The following is a 15,371-nucleotide window of genomic DNA, read 5'->3' on the forward strand; positions in this document are numbered from 1 at the left end:
GAGGACCTCTAGCCTAGAAACGACCACTCTTCCTTGCCCACCACGTCTAGCAGTGGTATGTGGGTACCACCAAAGGTCTGAAAGTTGTTTTGCTCCCCAAAGCCCATGCAGCTGCCGGTCTGCAGGCTCTCCCTGCAACCTCAGTGAATCTGATGCAGGAGACCCCCACTCAGCTTCAAAAACTGCTCCTTGGCAACTCTAAGGAATCATGTTGCCCGACCCACCACTCCCACACAGAGCACAGACCTCAGGAATGGGAATAGAAATGACTGACTTTAATCAGTCTGTGATAAAATGAACCTCTTTTAGAGGCCGGGTGGAGTCAGGGCACCCTGCAGTTGCTGGGGCATGCTACTTCAGGCGCAGCTGAAGCAGAGAATTCTGAGAGAAACCACTGGAAGGGGTGGGTGGGACTTACAGTTGGCTTCCTCTGACCAGACAAAAGTGGTTCCCAAGCCCACACAGAGCATCAGACCCTGCCAGGTAGGAGGATAGGCCTCTGTGTACCCCAGCAACCCCATATGACAACAGGGTGGCACCATCCCTTCTTGGTCCTCCCCATCCTCCTGCCCTATAGGAGGAAGCAGGTCCCTGAGCTCATACGGCCCAGCCCTTGCCCAAGCTGGACCAGACAGCCAAGCAGGAATTTAGACCTCAGTGATGCTCCTGACTCAGCCCCCAGAGCTCCCACTCTGCCATCTGTCCTCCAGGCTGTACCCCAGGAAGGCAGAGGGCCAGGACACTGGGCTGGCAAAGATGGCTCCTGCCCAGGGCTACAGGCAGTGTCCTCAGCAGGCTGGCCTTGCTGCACCCCTCACACCGTCTTAACGTCCAGGGTTTGGGCCCATGACAGGTTCTGGCGCTGGGCTTTGACCATGTGCAGGCGTCTCCCATGCAATGTGAACTGGGACCAGGTGAACAGCTGCAGCAGAGCACAGATGATGGGCACCAGCACCAGCAGGTAGAAACAGCCCTGGCGGAGCGTTGGGGCCTGTGCCGGGGGTGGGGCCGGGGGCTCTGGCCAGGGCTGGGCACTCCCCACAGGGGCCAGTGGGGGCTGCTGGAAGAGATCATGACCTAGAACGAGAGAGCCCACAGAAAGAACAGGTAGGTCAGCCCTGGTCTCCTCCAAAGTCCGCAGTCCACCTCAAAGGTCACACATACATGTCCAAACAGCAACTCCCTCCCTAGAGGCACCAAGAGCAGCACCTGGCAGAGAAGGTATTCTATACATGTTTGTTGAATAAATGAGTGAACTTCTGAGAGAACGCAACCCAGTTCCTCTACCCATGTGGGGAGAGGCAGAGGAGGGGTGCCAGCCAGGGGCTGCCCAGCCCAACTCCGTTGGCCAGTTGCCATTCTCTCTCCCTTACCAGACCCAGATCCCAGGCTCATCAGCTGGTGCACCAGATAAACTCTTCCCCCTGGAGCCTAGAGAGCCCCATGCCAGCCCCTGGGCCCTCACCTGTGTAGAAGCACAAAAGCCAGGTGCCCAACAGTGGGGCAAAGGTCTGGCCTGGCTTGGTCACCAGGGCCACCATGCCAAAGAGAAGCGCTGAGGCCGCCTGCTTGCGGTGGTTCAGCACCAGGTCCTCATCCACCAGGTCAGTGACCACCAAGGTCAACAGCTTACAGGTGCCCTCCGTGAAGACACGGTTGCTGCCGGCAGAGAGAGAGCGGGCAAGAATGAAGGGGTGGGATAGAGGTGTGGGGGCAAGGGAGGGCAGGGCATATACCTGGCAATGAAGAGGCAGAGCAGGCCGGGGTGGTCGGGGCCAGCCAACAGCATGAGCAGGCTCAGGCCCAGCTTGAGCAGGAAGAGCCCCCGTACCACAGCATAGACACCCCAGCGCCGGCACAGGGGCAGGAAGTAGAGGTTGTTGAGATGGGGAGCGACATAGGAGATGCCTGGGGAAAAGGGGTGTGGCTTTGTCAGGGGGCATTGCCGCAGCCTCCACAATTGCCCACATTTTAACAATCAGAATCAGAGTTTGCACAAGGTGCCAGGCTCTATGCAAAGAGTTTCACATCTTTTTATTTAGTCCTCACAACCCTTTAAGGTAAGTACTATCATTATTATTCCTAGTCTCCAGATGAGAAATGGAGGCCCAAAGAGATTAAATAAAACACACTCAAGGCCACACACTGTTTAAGCAGTCAAGACATATCCAGGCCTGTCAGGACTATAGCCCTCTCTGTGAACCAGCCACTGCGCCGCTTCACCTCTGGGTGGCGCCAACAGCAAGAAGACCACCGTGAGGACAGCCCTACCCCCTCATACGCAGAGGGCTCTGGTCCCTTCCCCTGGAAAACAGAGCTGGGGGCTTGAGGTGCAACCCCAGTGCAGATTCTGCTCTCTGTCACCTGGGCCCCAGCTGGGGAGGTGACAGTGGCTGCAGCCAAGCTAGGGTTTCTGGGGGGAAAGCCTCTGTCCTTCCCGCCTGCCTGAGCACCCACTTACCCAACAGGAAGGAGCCCGTGGAGAGGGAGATGTGGTCTGACAACAGATGCTCCAGGAAGAGGGGGAAGAAGTTGCTGTTGAAGTGGCAGTGAAAGACCTGCAACCAACACGGGCAGCAAGGAGGCTGGGGGGTGGGGGCGGAGGGGAGCGGGGAACTGGGCAAAAGCCATCGGGGAGTCAGCAGGAGCAAGAGCAGCCTTTATCGCCATGTCCCTCAACATGGAACTTGCAAGAACAAAACCTAAAACCAATTTCCTACTCTTATCTCTAATTTTGGTAAAAGTTAGAAGGAATGATAAAATTGTCATTAGAACAATTAAAAGGTTTTTCTTTTGTAAAACTTACCAATTATAAAACAATTAATGACATCTATTTCTAAATTTGGCTGACCTACATACTACATTTGTTTTAGGTATAGCATGTGGTGTTTTAAAAAGATCATCACAGAGTTCCCAAAGAGGCATCTCTTTTTCATATCCTCACTTTGCAGGTGAGAACACGGCTGCCCCAAGAGACTGAGACCGGCCTAAGATCACATAGGGAGTTAAGAGCTCAGATGGTGCTCAAATCCGGGTCTCTAACTACCTAACTTGTATTCCTGTCATTGAACCACCCAGCAGTCCTCACATGAGGCCAGAACTGATTTCCCAGCTTCTGAAGAGCCCATGCCCTTGAAGGACGCACTCCCTAGCCATCCAGGGTCGGGGCACTGCTCCCATACCTGCACCAGGTCCATGCCCACGAACCACAGTAAGTTCCGGTGCCGTGCGAGCTGCCTGAGGTACTGGCCCAAGGTGATGCTGCCCACCTCCTTGCTGCCCACAAGCAGCTCTTCTTCACACAGGCTACAGGGCAGAGGGGAGTTAGGAATGGCCTAGGGCTGGGCAGAGCCATCCCCCACCCCAGGGCAGACACCCATCAGCGAGGGGACCCCGCGTTGCAGTCACACCCAGCAGAGTGCTGGCTAGAACCTGGAGAGCTGGGGATGGCCACTTACCTGCCGTCCACAGCCAGGGCTGGGCACCCTGGCTCCCTGCCAGCCACCTCAACCCGCTGCTTCAGCAGCCGTGTGGCCCCCACAAAGCCCAGGCCAGAGCCAGCGGCCAGTGCCACGCAGAAGGCGCGGAAGGAAGAGAAGTCTTCCTTGTTCCAGAAGGCGTAGGAGGCAAAGACAGACAGGGAGCCAGCCGCACTGAAGAGGGAGCAGTAGAAGTTGAGGTGGGTGCGGTCGTGGGCTGAGAGGGCCAGGTCAGCCAGCAAGGCGTGATGGTGCAGGTCCACGAGTGTCAGGAAGCCATCATAGAGGCACAGGCACAGCAAGAACTGCAGGCCAGCTGGGGCCCAGGGCACCCAGAACGCCAGGAATGACAGTGCCAGCAGCGGCCCGTGCCAGCCCAGTGCCCGCACCCGTGCCAGCACCACAGCCCTCGAGGACAGCCCAGTGCCTGACCTGCCAGGGAGAGGAGGGGCTGTTGGGAGATGCCCTTGCAGCCTTGGCAGGCCCCAGCTCCCCCTGCCCAGGGCCCAGAGGAAGGATGGAAGTCTAGAGTGTGGTACTCACACCAGGGTGGTCCCAGAGCCCCAAGTCCTCAGCCTCTGATTTAGGAAGCACAACTCATCAGTGGGGATACCCTCCCCTCTGCTCTTTTAGCCTGCCAGGGCTGATGGGTGACAGGATACCCATTTCTCAAGCCTGAGGGCAGTGATGGGCCCAAGCGGGGATGGGGTAAAGGAATCTGCCAGAAGCAGCAGAGAGTGTTTGCAGTACAGCACCCAGTCCCGAGGGCCTAACAAGCCAAGCTGGGGTAAATTTCTCCCCCAGGGGAGCAAGGCAGCAGCTTCAGAAGTCCACTTCTCCAACCTGGATGGAGCCTGCCTGACCTCGGGGAAGAAGAACGCCCAGACAATAGCTGAAAATAGTCCCACTTTCTTTCCCCTTTCTTTTCCCACCCCAAACACAGGCAGCCTGGGGAGGGGTGGGGTGGGACAGGACCAGCTGTGAGCACCCCCAGGAAACAAACCGGGGCTGGGAGCTGAGGAACTGACGGTCACTCAGCCAGCCGAAGAGGGGGTCGTTGAGGCTGTTCCAGAGGAGAAACACTGTCTGTGGGAAGAAGGGAGATGGGCAGGTGGGCTCGAGACAACCTCCTCTCCACGGCTTTCCCCACCCCAGCCTGCCTGCCACCCCTCAAAGATGACCCCAGCTTTCTTGCCTGCAAATCTTTGCTCAGGTCAGTCCCTCTGCTAAAACCCACTCTACCAGCCACTGCTCCCAACAACTCCCACCCATCCAGGGCCCAGCTGGTCAACGAATCCAGCTAATAAATATATGTCACTATATTACATTATAAATGTACACACATAGAACAGTGCCTGGCTCACAGGACAGCGGCCAGGAGAGCTGGTGTAATCTCCACTAAGGGGGAGTCCTCAAGGCTTCCAGCTCCAGCTTTTCTTGCCAAGTCTTGGTAGCTAACCTGGCCTGCCCCATGCTCCTGACTGGGCAGGACCCAGCCCTGCCACCTGCCCAGCTCTCATCCAGGCTGGCCACCCCAGCGCTGGCCTACCTCTCCGACCCAGAAGGCAGCTTTGTTGATCTTGTACACTGAGACAAAGGTCTCCACGTAGTAAAGCAGGAACACGTTGTGCAGGACAGAGATGAAGAGGGCCAGGGAGCCATAGACCACGGCCGTGGGCAGGCCCAGCAGCCAGGCCCTGGGCCCGCCCAGCCCCATGGCGGCAGGCCCAGCCTCAGCCTCAGGAGCATGGAGGCGCATTCATGGCCATGGGCAGTCTGGTCATCTTTGTCCCTGGGGAAGGAGGAGTCAGTTAGCTACAGGGATCAGAGCCAGCTCTGCTCCTAACCCCAGACCTCTGAGCCATTTAAAAACTCATTTCCACCAGGGGAAAGTTTGTACATAAAACAAAACTGGGGAATTGCCAATGACGTCCAGCTAAAACAATGCTGGCCTAGATACCATTACTGCAGAGTAACCCAAGGAAACTGATAAAGGCGTGGGAAGAGAAGGCAGACATCCAACAAGCGCTGAGCCAGGTCGTGTGCTCGGGTGGTGTGCTCGGTATCTTCTTTCATCCATACTCTCCTACCTTAACAGTCTGGACATGACAAGCCTGGGCTTGAGGACATATTGTACCTACTATAGAACCTCGGGCAAGCTATTTAACCCAAGCCTCAGTTTTCTCTTCTGTAAAAAGTTTAAGTGGATAGTCATAGCTATTTAGAGGACTGTAAAGATTAAATGAGGTAACTCATGGAAAGTGCTCAATAAATGGATATTGGTTGTAACATTATCATCTTTAGAAAATCCCTACAAAGTTTGTAACACTATTGCGATATTATAAGAGAGCACCCCCTCAAGCTCAGAGATGTAAGTAATTTTCCCAATGTCACCCAGCAAAAAAGTAGCAGATTTGAACCCCGGCCTGTCTAGCTCCAAACCCTTTTCTGCCACTTGACCTCCCAAATTGGGTTCCTATGGGTTGCTGGGGAGAATGGAGAAACCTGCTGTGATGTCAGGTTCCACAGGGATACAAGAGTGATAAGATTTGAGTCCACAACTGCTCATGCACTTTGGTTCTGGAAATTCCACCTCGAGGGACTAACCCCAAGGGAACATGTACAGAGATGTTCATGGCAGCAACATTTACCAACAGCCAAAAGTTGGACACAGCCCAGGAACACAACAAAGCGACTGGCTTGGCAAGCCCAATGCTCTCCATAAAGGCCAACTACATGGGCCACCTCAACACAAGGAAGAGAAGCTCAAGAACATGTTAACACAAAAAGAGAGAACAAATTGCAGCTTGAGTGCCTGGCTCCCAACCAAGCCAACTCACGCACAGAGACCAGCAGGCTAGACTGAGCATGGGTTGGAAAGGAAATAAAAGTCAGATTTTCATTAAAGCAGTGCATCGTCTCCAACTGTAATGTACTTTCAAGTCACCTGGGGACTTTGTTAAAATGTAGATTTTGACTCCATGGGTATGGGGAGGAATCTGAGATTCTGCATTTCTAACAGGAACCCAGGTGGCACCAATGCTGCTGGTCTGTGACCACACTTTAAGCAGTGAGGTATGAAGTCTGTCCCTTTTTTTAGATTCAAAGTAGTTGTTCTCCTTTCAGAAAAAAAATCCCATGTGTGCTTGTCTGACCACCCCCCAAGAGGGAAGCTATGGGGGCTTCTTTCTCTCAAACTCCCTGTTGTGAGTCAAATCATGTCCCCCAAAAAGGTGTTTCCAACCTAACCCCCAGTGCCCGTGAGTGCGACCTTATTTGGAAATAGGATCTTTGCAGATGTAACCAAGTTAAGAAGAGATCATACTGAATTAGGGTGGTCCCTAATCCAAAGACTGGTATCCTTATTAGGAGAGGGAAATTTGCACACAGACATGGACACATACACAGAGGGAAGACAGCAATGTGAAGGTGAAGGCAAAACTTTGAGCGATACAGCTACAAAGCCAAAGAATGCTAAGGATTGCAAGCAACTTCCAGCAGCTAGGCAGAGGCAGGAGGCACTCTTTCCTAGAGCCTCTCTCCAGAGGACGTGTGACCCCGCCAACACTTTGATGTTGGGCTTCTACCCTCCAGAAACTGGGTGGTTGTTTTAAGCCACCCAGTTTCTGGCAATCTGTACGACAGCCCTTAAATTTATACACCTCCTCAGGGGCTGTTTCTCCTTGAGTGCCTGTGACCCAAGCCTGCCCACAGGCCTCATTTACATGTCCACAAGCTTGCGCGCACACACATGCAGAACAGAAACTTCTGTTTCCCATCAGAATCAGGCCCTGGAGGACTGACTTCAGCCCCAGTTCAGCAGGAGTGACCCCTGGCCCCGTTCTTGCCCCATGGCTCCCTGCCCCTGCCCAGCCTCCAAGGGCCTCTGCAGTCTGGCCTCTCCTGGCTGGTCCAGCCCAGCTTCCAGAAGATCTTCAAGCCACCCTCTCCTCTGTCCAGGCCTTTTCCGTGATGGTGCCTCCTACCAGCAGTACCCTTCCAGTCTCTTCGTCTCCATCTCATCCATCCTTCAGGAGCCAGCACCATGTCCTGGAGAACTTCTCCAAAGCCCCGGCCCTCACTGATGTCTCATGCCCCTGCACAGCAGACTCTCCTGCCTGCCCACACTCCAGCCTGACTGTGGGGTTCTCCAGGGCAGGGCCTGTGTCTTCACCCTCTATCTCCCTCTCAGGGAGAATGGGCTGGACTCAGCCACTCTTGCTATGGGAGTGCCGACTGGTAAAGAAAGAGGCCCTGAAGGGAGAGTAAGGAGAGAATCTCAGTGGGGTCTCTCTCAGGCTCACTGGAAGCTGAGTGGCAACTCACTCAAGAGATCCGTATGTAGCCCTCACTCCCTTCGCCAACCTTGTGCCAGTCTATGCCTAGTGGTGGAGGAAAGACAGAAGGAGAATCAGCCAAAACTATCTGAAAGCAACCATTAAGTGTGTGAGATTCCTGGGGCAAGGTGATCCCACTTTGTCCCAAAGTGGTAGGACGGCCAGGTGGCCACTCCCTGGGACCTTTGAGACCCTAAAGAAACATTTGGTGGGAAATGTTCATTTTTTTTCCCTACAGATTTACTGAGGTATAACTGACATACAATAATTCGCACATGTTCAAAGTGTACCATCTGATCAGTTTTTGTAATACGTACGCACCTGTGAAACCATCACCGCAATTGAGATCAGGAACATAGCCATCACCCTGAAAGTTTCCTCAGCACTCTCCAAGTAATATAGTGGAAAGAAGACACAACTGGAGGTCTCCAAAGTCCCAATTCTACCATTTCCTACCCATGTGAACTGGAACAATTTGCTTAACCTCTCCATGCCTGTTTCCTGATCTGCAAGATGGGGCCAACTTTCCTAAAGCTACTGTTAGCAGTCCATGAGAAAATACTCTAATGCACTTAGCACAGTAAGTGCAATGAGCCACCCAGAACTTCCATACCCACCACACAAAGCTGGGGTGGAGATTAATCTAAAGGCACTTCGGGGCTATAAAGCACAATGTATACCTCTGCTGCTGTCTTTAACCCAGGTCACGTTCTCTGATTTCCCAGGGCCTTTCAGAACTCCCCTCCATCATCTCAAAGTCTTTGTCCAAAGGAAGTGAAGCCTCTCGGGCCCCTACCCAGGTGTCCAATGACCTGCCCCGGTTACTAGAGAAGGCAGACCCTGCAGGCAAGGCCCACAGCTTCCAGCAGTTATCTCCCTGCACCCACACTGGGGCAACAGTAGAAGAAAACCTCAAAGAGTGGTGAGATGGAAAGGGTATGACTTTCGCCATCAGAATGGCCTGGATTTAAATCCCAACTGCACTTCCTATTAAGTGTGACTTCAGGCAAGGTCTGAGCCTTGGTTTCTTCACCTGTAAAATGGGAGTAATCCTGCCTCTCTTTATAGGAATACAGAGAGGATTGAATTAATGTCTAGGAAGCCCAGAGCACCATGCTTGTCACATGGAAGATACTCAGAAACGCTTTTCTGTGGGCTCACTTATAATAGATAAGGGTAGAAGCAGGGGATTATCTGGTAATCAGGCCCCTTCCCATGGTAAGGAAGTTCAAGAGAAAAGACAAGGCACAAGAGGGAACAACAGAAGAGGAGGCCCTGCAAGGAGCAGGAACACAGATGATGTTCAGGAGTGCCAGAGACAACCCCCCACCCCCACCCAGGGACCAGATCTGGAGGCAAAGCAACCTGTCCCATTAAGCCTCTGCCTGGGAGAGGAAGCTGGGGGAGGAGAATGCAGGGTCACTCCAAGGTTTCTGTTCCAGATTTTGCTCCTCCATCAGGAACCGCCTTCCTCTACTAGCCCTCCCCACCCCCAACCCACCCCAACACCCTACAGAGAACAACAGCCCAGCCTCTTGGGGGAAGGAACAGCTTGGGGCCCACACCAGCCTAGCTGCATAACCTGGCTGAGATATCCTGTTACCTGCAACCAACTCCACCCCAGTCTTGGCACCTAGCAGGAGAGCTGCTGGAGGCCCCACCGCCCACCCCCCACCCCCCACCCCCACTCAGGCTGCTGTGGTCCCAGTTGTGTGGCCTTGGGCCAGCCACTCCCTCTCCCTGCACATCAGTCTCCTTATCTATAAAGTGGGGATGACAATGTCAACCACTTCAGATTACTGTGGGGCTGAAATGCAAAAGGTATATAAAGCACCAAGCAGAGTGCCTGGCACTTAGAAGACCATCAATAAACAGCAGCTATTCTTCTTTTTCACGTCTCTGAAGTTTGGCTTCATAGTCTTTGAAGGGTTTCAGTCAGTGTCCCCTTCTGCCAAATCCATGACTGAAGCTGTCTTTTCAGCACCCAACATTGATGCTTCTCACTGCCTGGTATATCCTGCCACCTTTCAAATTCCAGACGCCACCTCCAACCTTTGTTCATGCTGTTGCTTCCAGCTAAAATACCCTAGATGTAACTACACATCGTTTCTCAGGCATATAGGATATGCTTGGCTTTTACATCCATTTTCATGAATCCTTACAACTCTTATTACTAGTTCCATCCTCATTCTATAAATGAATATCTCAAGGCCCCGAAGGTTAAATAACTAGCCCCAAATCACAGAGCTATTAGGCGCTGGAGCTAAGATTCAAAACAGGTGTTTCTGACTAAAAAAAACCCTCATCATTTCTCACATCACTATGCCCACCCCCTACGACAATCTTATCAAATTCTGCTGATTCAAGACCCAGTTCAGCGGCACAAGCCTTCCCAAGTACAGTAAGTCAGGTTGTCTCTCCCATTTTCCGGTCCCTTGGCTCTGTATCAGGATCCAAAAGCCTCCCTAACCCTCCTCTGGCCCCCAGGTTCCTTAAGGGCAGGGTCAGGACAGATGTGGGGTGAGGGTGGGTGAGGGTGGGTGAGGGTGGACTTCTACTCCCAGCCTCCTTCATCACACAGTAGGTACTCAATTAATACCTGCTGGGTTGATTTGCCCCTAAAAGGCCAATATGGGCATCCCCCTGCTGGAGAGAACAGCAGCAGCCCTAGGGGGAGGGTCACCCCAGATCTCAATGTGCCCCTCAGCTCTGCGTTCTGCTTGGCTGTGGGAGTCAGAAAGAGGCAACCTGGGGAACCCTGATGTGAAACATGGCCAGCAAGGCAACAGGTGCACAAAGAGAAACAGTGATAAAACAGAAAGTAACATTTATTAAGCTTTCACCAGAGGTTAAGGAAAACTGATACAATACAGGAAGAGGGCTCAGAGCAGGGAGACACAAGACAACAGATCAGGAACCACTTTGGAAATCACACACAGGATTGATTCTATCCTGAGGACAATGGGATCAGCGCACTGGGTGACAGAATTAGATCTGTTTGGAAGGAGTCCCCTGGCATCATGTAGAAACTCTCTCTTCTTCACCCCATCAGGCTTCTGGGAGATAAAGTAGAAAAGGATGGAAACAATACTATCTCCCTGATCTCTGAACCAACCTATGACAGGTGAGGGGCTGATGGATTTGGTGGAGGAAACCAAAAATGCCAGTCTGGGCCCCCAGAGGGAGGGGCATCAGAAGAAGGGTGGGTGTTTGCTTCTGATTCCCTTTAGAAGGACCAGATATTGTTTAAGCAGCAATTAGGGCGGAGGGGAAAATCTCCTAATAAGAATCATTGGGAGTTGGGAGCCCTGGGTCGTCTGAACCTTATCACTAACTACCTATCTGAGTTTATTCCCACTTCTACATGCAAAGTGGAGAAAATTCCATTCCTTGCCTGTCCCCTTGGATATCAAATGGATTTGAAAGGTTAAAAAAAAAAATACCCAATGCAATTATGAGGTGTGTTCTTTTCTCAACAATCAGGTGACCTTTGAATTGTCTGCTGTGTTTCCTGTTTCACACCCTCTTTCTCTCCCTGCCCAGTCTTCCCACAGCAGGATCCAGCCCTGGCAGGGCTGTTGGGGAAGCCCACCTTCCATGCAGTGACTAATGAGCCCATCCTCCACCTCAGACTGGAAATGAACTTTCACCCTGTTGGAGGAGGGACCTTCTCCCTTTTCCTACCCCCCCCCCCCCCCCGCAGGTTAGTTACTACAACAGCATTGGAGGGTCAAAAACTTCACACAGGACCACCCAACCCCTCGCAAGCCACGGAGGAGTCTGGGATCAAACTAGGAGCGCTTTACTCAACAACTGGCGCTGAACCACGTGGTGGTTCCCCAGCCTGACTGCACAATAAAATCACCTGAGGAACTGCTCAAAATACCGAAGCCCAAGCCTCACCCCTGATCAATTAAATCGGAATTTCTAGGGATGGGGCCCAGCATCGATCTTTTAAAGCTCCCCCAATTGGTTCTATTACGCCACCAGGGTTAAAAGCCATTACGTTAATAAAAGGGATCCCGGCCTGATGTATCCTGCGACCCTAGACCCCAAGGAGCCCTTCTGCAAGGATTCCATCCTCACACCTTTAGCCCAAGCTTCTCCCACCCTGACCCAAGCACTCTCCCAACCCACAACCTGATCACTTCAGGGACCCCCGCAGACAGCCCCCAGGACTCCCAGAGCGGACAGCATTCCTGTCCCCCTCAGATCTGTCCTTTGTTTCTGATTGGCCCCCAGTCCGGCCCGCTCCTGCCCCCGAGACCCGGCCACGGGCCAGCCCCTCACCGCAATTGTGGCAGGCGAAGCCTAATCCCGCGGCTACCGGGAGCCAGGTGTCAACCAGTGCGCCTGCGCGCAGGCCGCTGGCGTCTTCCCCATACTCTCCCTCCGCCCCTGCCCAGCGATTGGCTCCGGGCGGCTCCCGGGACCGCCGCTTCGGCAGGTGCCTGCGCCCGAGGCTGACGCCGCCATGTTTGTTATGGGCGCTTGCCCTTGGAGACCAAAGGAAGAACAGGGACGTGAGCCAGAAAGGGGCAGGTTGCCTGGATTCCTGACCGGCTGACCGCCTCCCTCTCACCACTACGAAGGCTTAATATAATTTCCGTTCAAATCAACAAAGTTTTTCTGAGAGCACCCCATCCTCTCCTGGTCCTTCCTTTCAGAGAATGTAAAGATCTCAGCACCTTCCTTCAACCCTGTGGTCTGACTGGATGCACAGCTGAGACAGATAAAGAGATGGCAGTAGCACAACCTGGGACTCTCTGATGATGGATTGTGAGCGCCTCAAGAGTGGCCAGGCCCAGCTTGAGCTGTGGGCACCAGGACTCAAGCCTCAGGCACCAGGCCCTGAGAGAACAACTAAGCAGCCCAACCTTCTTGAATTAATAATAGTAATAATAAAATATAAGGAGTACTGAGCTCTCACTATGTGCTCTGCGCTGTGTTAAACACTCAACATGCATTATCTTGTTGAGTCCTCACATGTCATCCTTGGGAGGTAGGTGCTATTTTTCCCCTTTTTCAGATGAGGAAACTGAGGGTCAGGGAGTTTCAGTGATTTTCACACAGCAAGCAAGAGGCCCAGACAAGTTGGAACTCAGCTCTCCTGACTCTCAGGAGTCTTTCCTCTTCCTACCCCTGCCCAGGTCATCAAAGTCAAGTTTTGTTTTGCTCAGTCTAGTCCGATGAGGATATCCCCTTCTCCCAAAAAGTCTGTAAACCTGGTTAAGTTTCCAGGCAATCAAACAGCACACACTTCAGACCTGCTGTTTCCCTATCCTAGGATATGGAGGCAGTGAGCATGGCCTTTGGCTTCTGGGGGATCTGGGACTCAGTTCCCCAGCTCCACCACTTCTTTGTAAGGGGACCTCTTTTTGTGGGCCTCTATTTTACTCCTTCAAGTGGATTTTGTGGGAATTCTGTGAGAAATAGGGGTGTAAGTTTTGTTGTCAACAAGAGTATTGTTCCTCCTTGAGAAACTGGCAAAGGGCCATATCCACAGCAAACGGTCCAGCACAAGAGCCTAGGTGTCCAGGGGCTAGAGTCTGTTCAGCCAGTTCCTGGGGAGCCCCAGGGGTCCCATGAACCTTGCCCCCAGCATCCATCTCCCACCAGTCTGTCTCATTTTTCTCCTCCCCTATCCTGCCCCTTCAGACCCTCTATCTACCACCTATGTCCCCCTTAACCACATACACATCATCGCTCTTTTAGATTTCAAGCAACTGCTGAAACCTCTTCTGCTCCAGAAAGCCCTCATGACTAGAAGGAAGATTACCATTTCTGCCCATCCCTACCCCTTACCCACATCTATGCTTTCCCGGCTGTGAGAATAGAGGGCAAGAAACCCAGCATTCAGCATGGAGTCTGGCACACTAGGACCTCCATAAATTGACTAAAGGAGTCCCCCAGCTGTTCCATCTCTGGCTACATGTGCCTTTGTTTCAAAGCAACCCTGAGTCTTTACTTACCCTGGGTATCCAATGGGGAAACAGGAGAATTGGGAGGGCTGCCAAGGGGCCAGAACTAGATGTGACCAATGGGAAAGACTTTGGCCCCTGTGTTGCGCTTAATGCCCATGGTTACACTGTGAGGTCCCTCAGCCCTCTGACTTTATAGACAATGTAACCACTTACCCTTTTGTGTCAGCACCAGGGCTGAGCCTTGTGATTATCTGATTTCCCTTCCCAGTTGTCAAGCACAGAGCTAACTGGGAGGGGACATGGGGTACAACTGAAGATCATATCGCCTGCCTTCTTGAATCATATCAGAGTCCCTGGATCGTGGGAGAATTCTCTGCTCCCTTGGCTTCTGACCTCTCTGATCTAGGTCCCACCATGTTCTCCTCGTATCTAGTAACTCCTCCTCTGACCCCTTCACTGGGGCACTTTTTCCCAGGGCTTTCTTAGGCAGAGGGACAGTCCCCTAAAGTCCCCATTTTCAATACTCTTTTCACATATTCACTTAAATTTGTCAGGCCATAGGGACAAAGGGACAAAACTGTTAAGAGCATAGACCCCAAGAGTTCTCATCGCAAGGAAAAAATTTTTTTCTTTTTTTGTATCTATCTGAGATGATGGATGTCAACTAAACTTATTGTGGTAATTTCACAATATTTGTAAGTCAAATCATCATGCACTATGGGAATGTAAATTGGTGCAGCCACTATAGAAAGCAGTATGGAGGTGTCTCAAAAAACTAAAAATAAAACTACAATATGACCCAGTAAGTCCACTTCTGGGTATCTGAAAAAAATGAAAACTCTAATTTGAAAGGATACATGCACCCCAATGTTCATAGCAACATTATTTACAAACTGCCAAGATATGGAAGCAACCTAGTGTCCACCAACAGATGAATTGATAAAGAAGATGTGAATGTACATGAGATTTGGTATACCTGGAATACAACTAAGCCATAAAAAAGAATGAAACTTTGCCATTTGCAACAACATGGATGGACTTGGAGGGTATTATGGCAAGTAAAATAAGTCAGACAGAGAGGGGTGGGTATAGCTCAGTGGTAGAGCACATGCCTAGCATGCATGAGGTCCTGGGTTCAACCCCCAGTACCACCATTAAAAAATAATAAATAAATAAACCTCATTTCCTGCTCCCCCTGAAAAAAAAGTTAAAAAAAAGTCAGAGAAAGACAAATACTGTATGACCTCATTTATACGTGGAATCTGAAAAAATAAAACAAACTAGTGCATATAACAAAAAAGAAACAGACTCACAGATACAGGGAACTAGTGGTTACCAGTGGGGAGAAGGAAGTGGGGTGGGGCAAGATAGGTGTAAGGGATTAAGAGGTACAAACTACTATGTATAAAATAAACTACAAGGATATATAGAACAACACAGGGAATATAGCCAACATTTCATAATAACCATAAATGGAAGATAACCTTTAAAAACTGTGAATCACTATGTTGTACACCTGAAACTTGTATAATATTGTACATCAACTGTATCTCAATTTAAAAAAACAAACAAGATCACTGCCCTCAAAAGGCATTAAGTGGAACCTAACAAATTGGCAGCCATGATGACAC

General features: G+C 51.5%; 1 protein-coding gene across 1 annotated transcript; it reads right to left on the reverse strand.

The window, feature by feature from the left end:
• Positions 1–254: 254 nt before the first annotated feature.
• MFSD13A (major facilitator superfamily domain containing 13A) lies at positions 255–12,215 on the reverse strand. Its single transcript, XM_032491028.1, has 9 exons — positions 12,107–12,215; positions 5,029–5,271; positions 4,483–4,565; positions 3,459–3,911; positions 3,183–3,306; positions 2,462–2,558; positions 1,737–1,908; positions 1,466–1,659; positions 255–1,077 (listed from the first exon to the last, which is right to left on the reverse strand). Exons 2-9 carry the CDS (start codon positions 5,236–5,238, stop codon positions 815–817), a joined length of 1,596 nt encoding a protein of 531 aa, XP_032346919.1. The 5' UTR covers positions 5,239–5,271; positions 12,107–12,215; the 3' UTR covers positions 255–814.
• Between the last annotated feature and the right edge of the window lie 3,156 nt (positions 12,216–15,371).

This window comes from Camelus ferus, chromosome 11, assembly GCF_009834535.1.
Source record: "Camelus ferus isolate YT-003-E chromosome 11, BCGSAC_Cfer_1.0, whole genome shotgun sequence".
Classification (NCBI taxonomy): Eukaryota; Metazoa; Chordata; class Mammalia; order Artiodactyla; family Camelidae; genus Camelus; species Camelus ferus.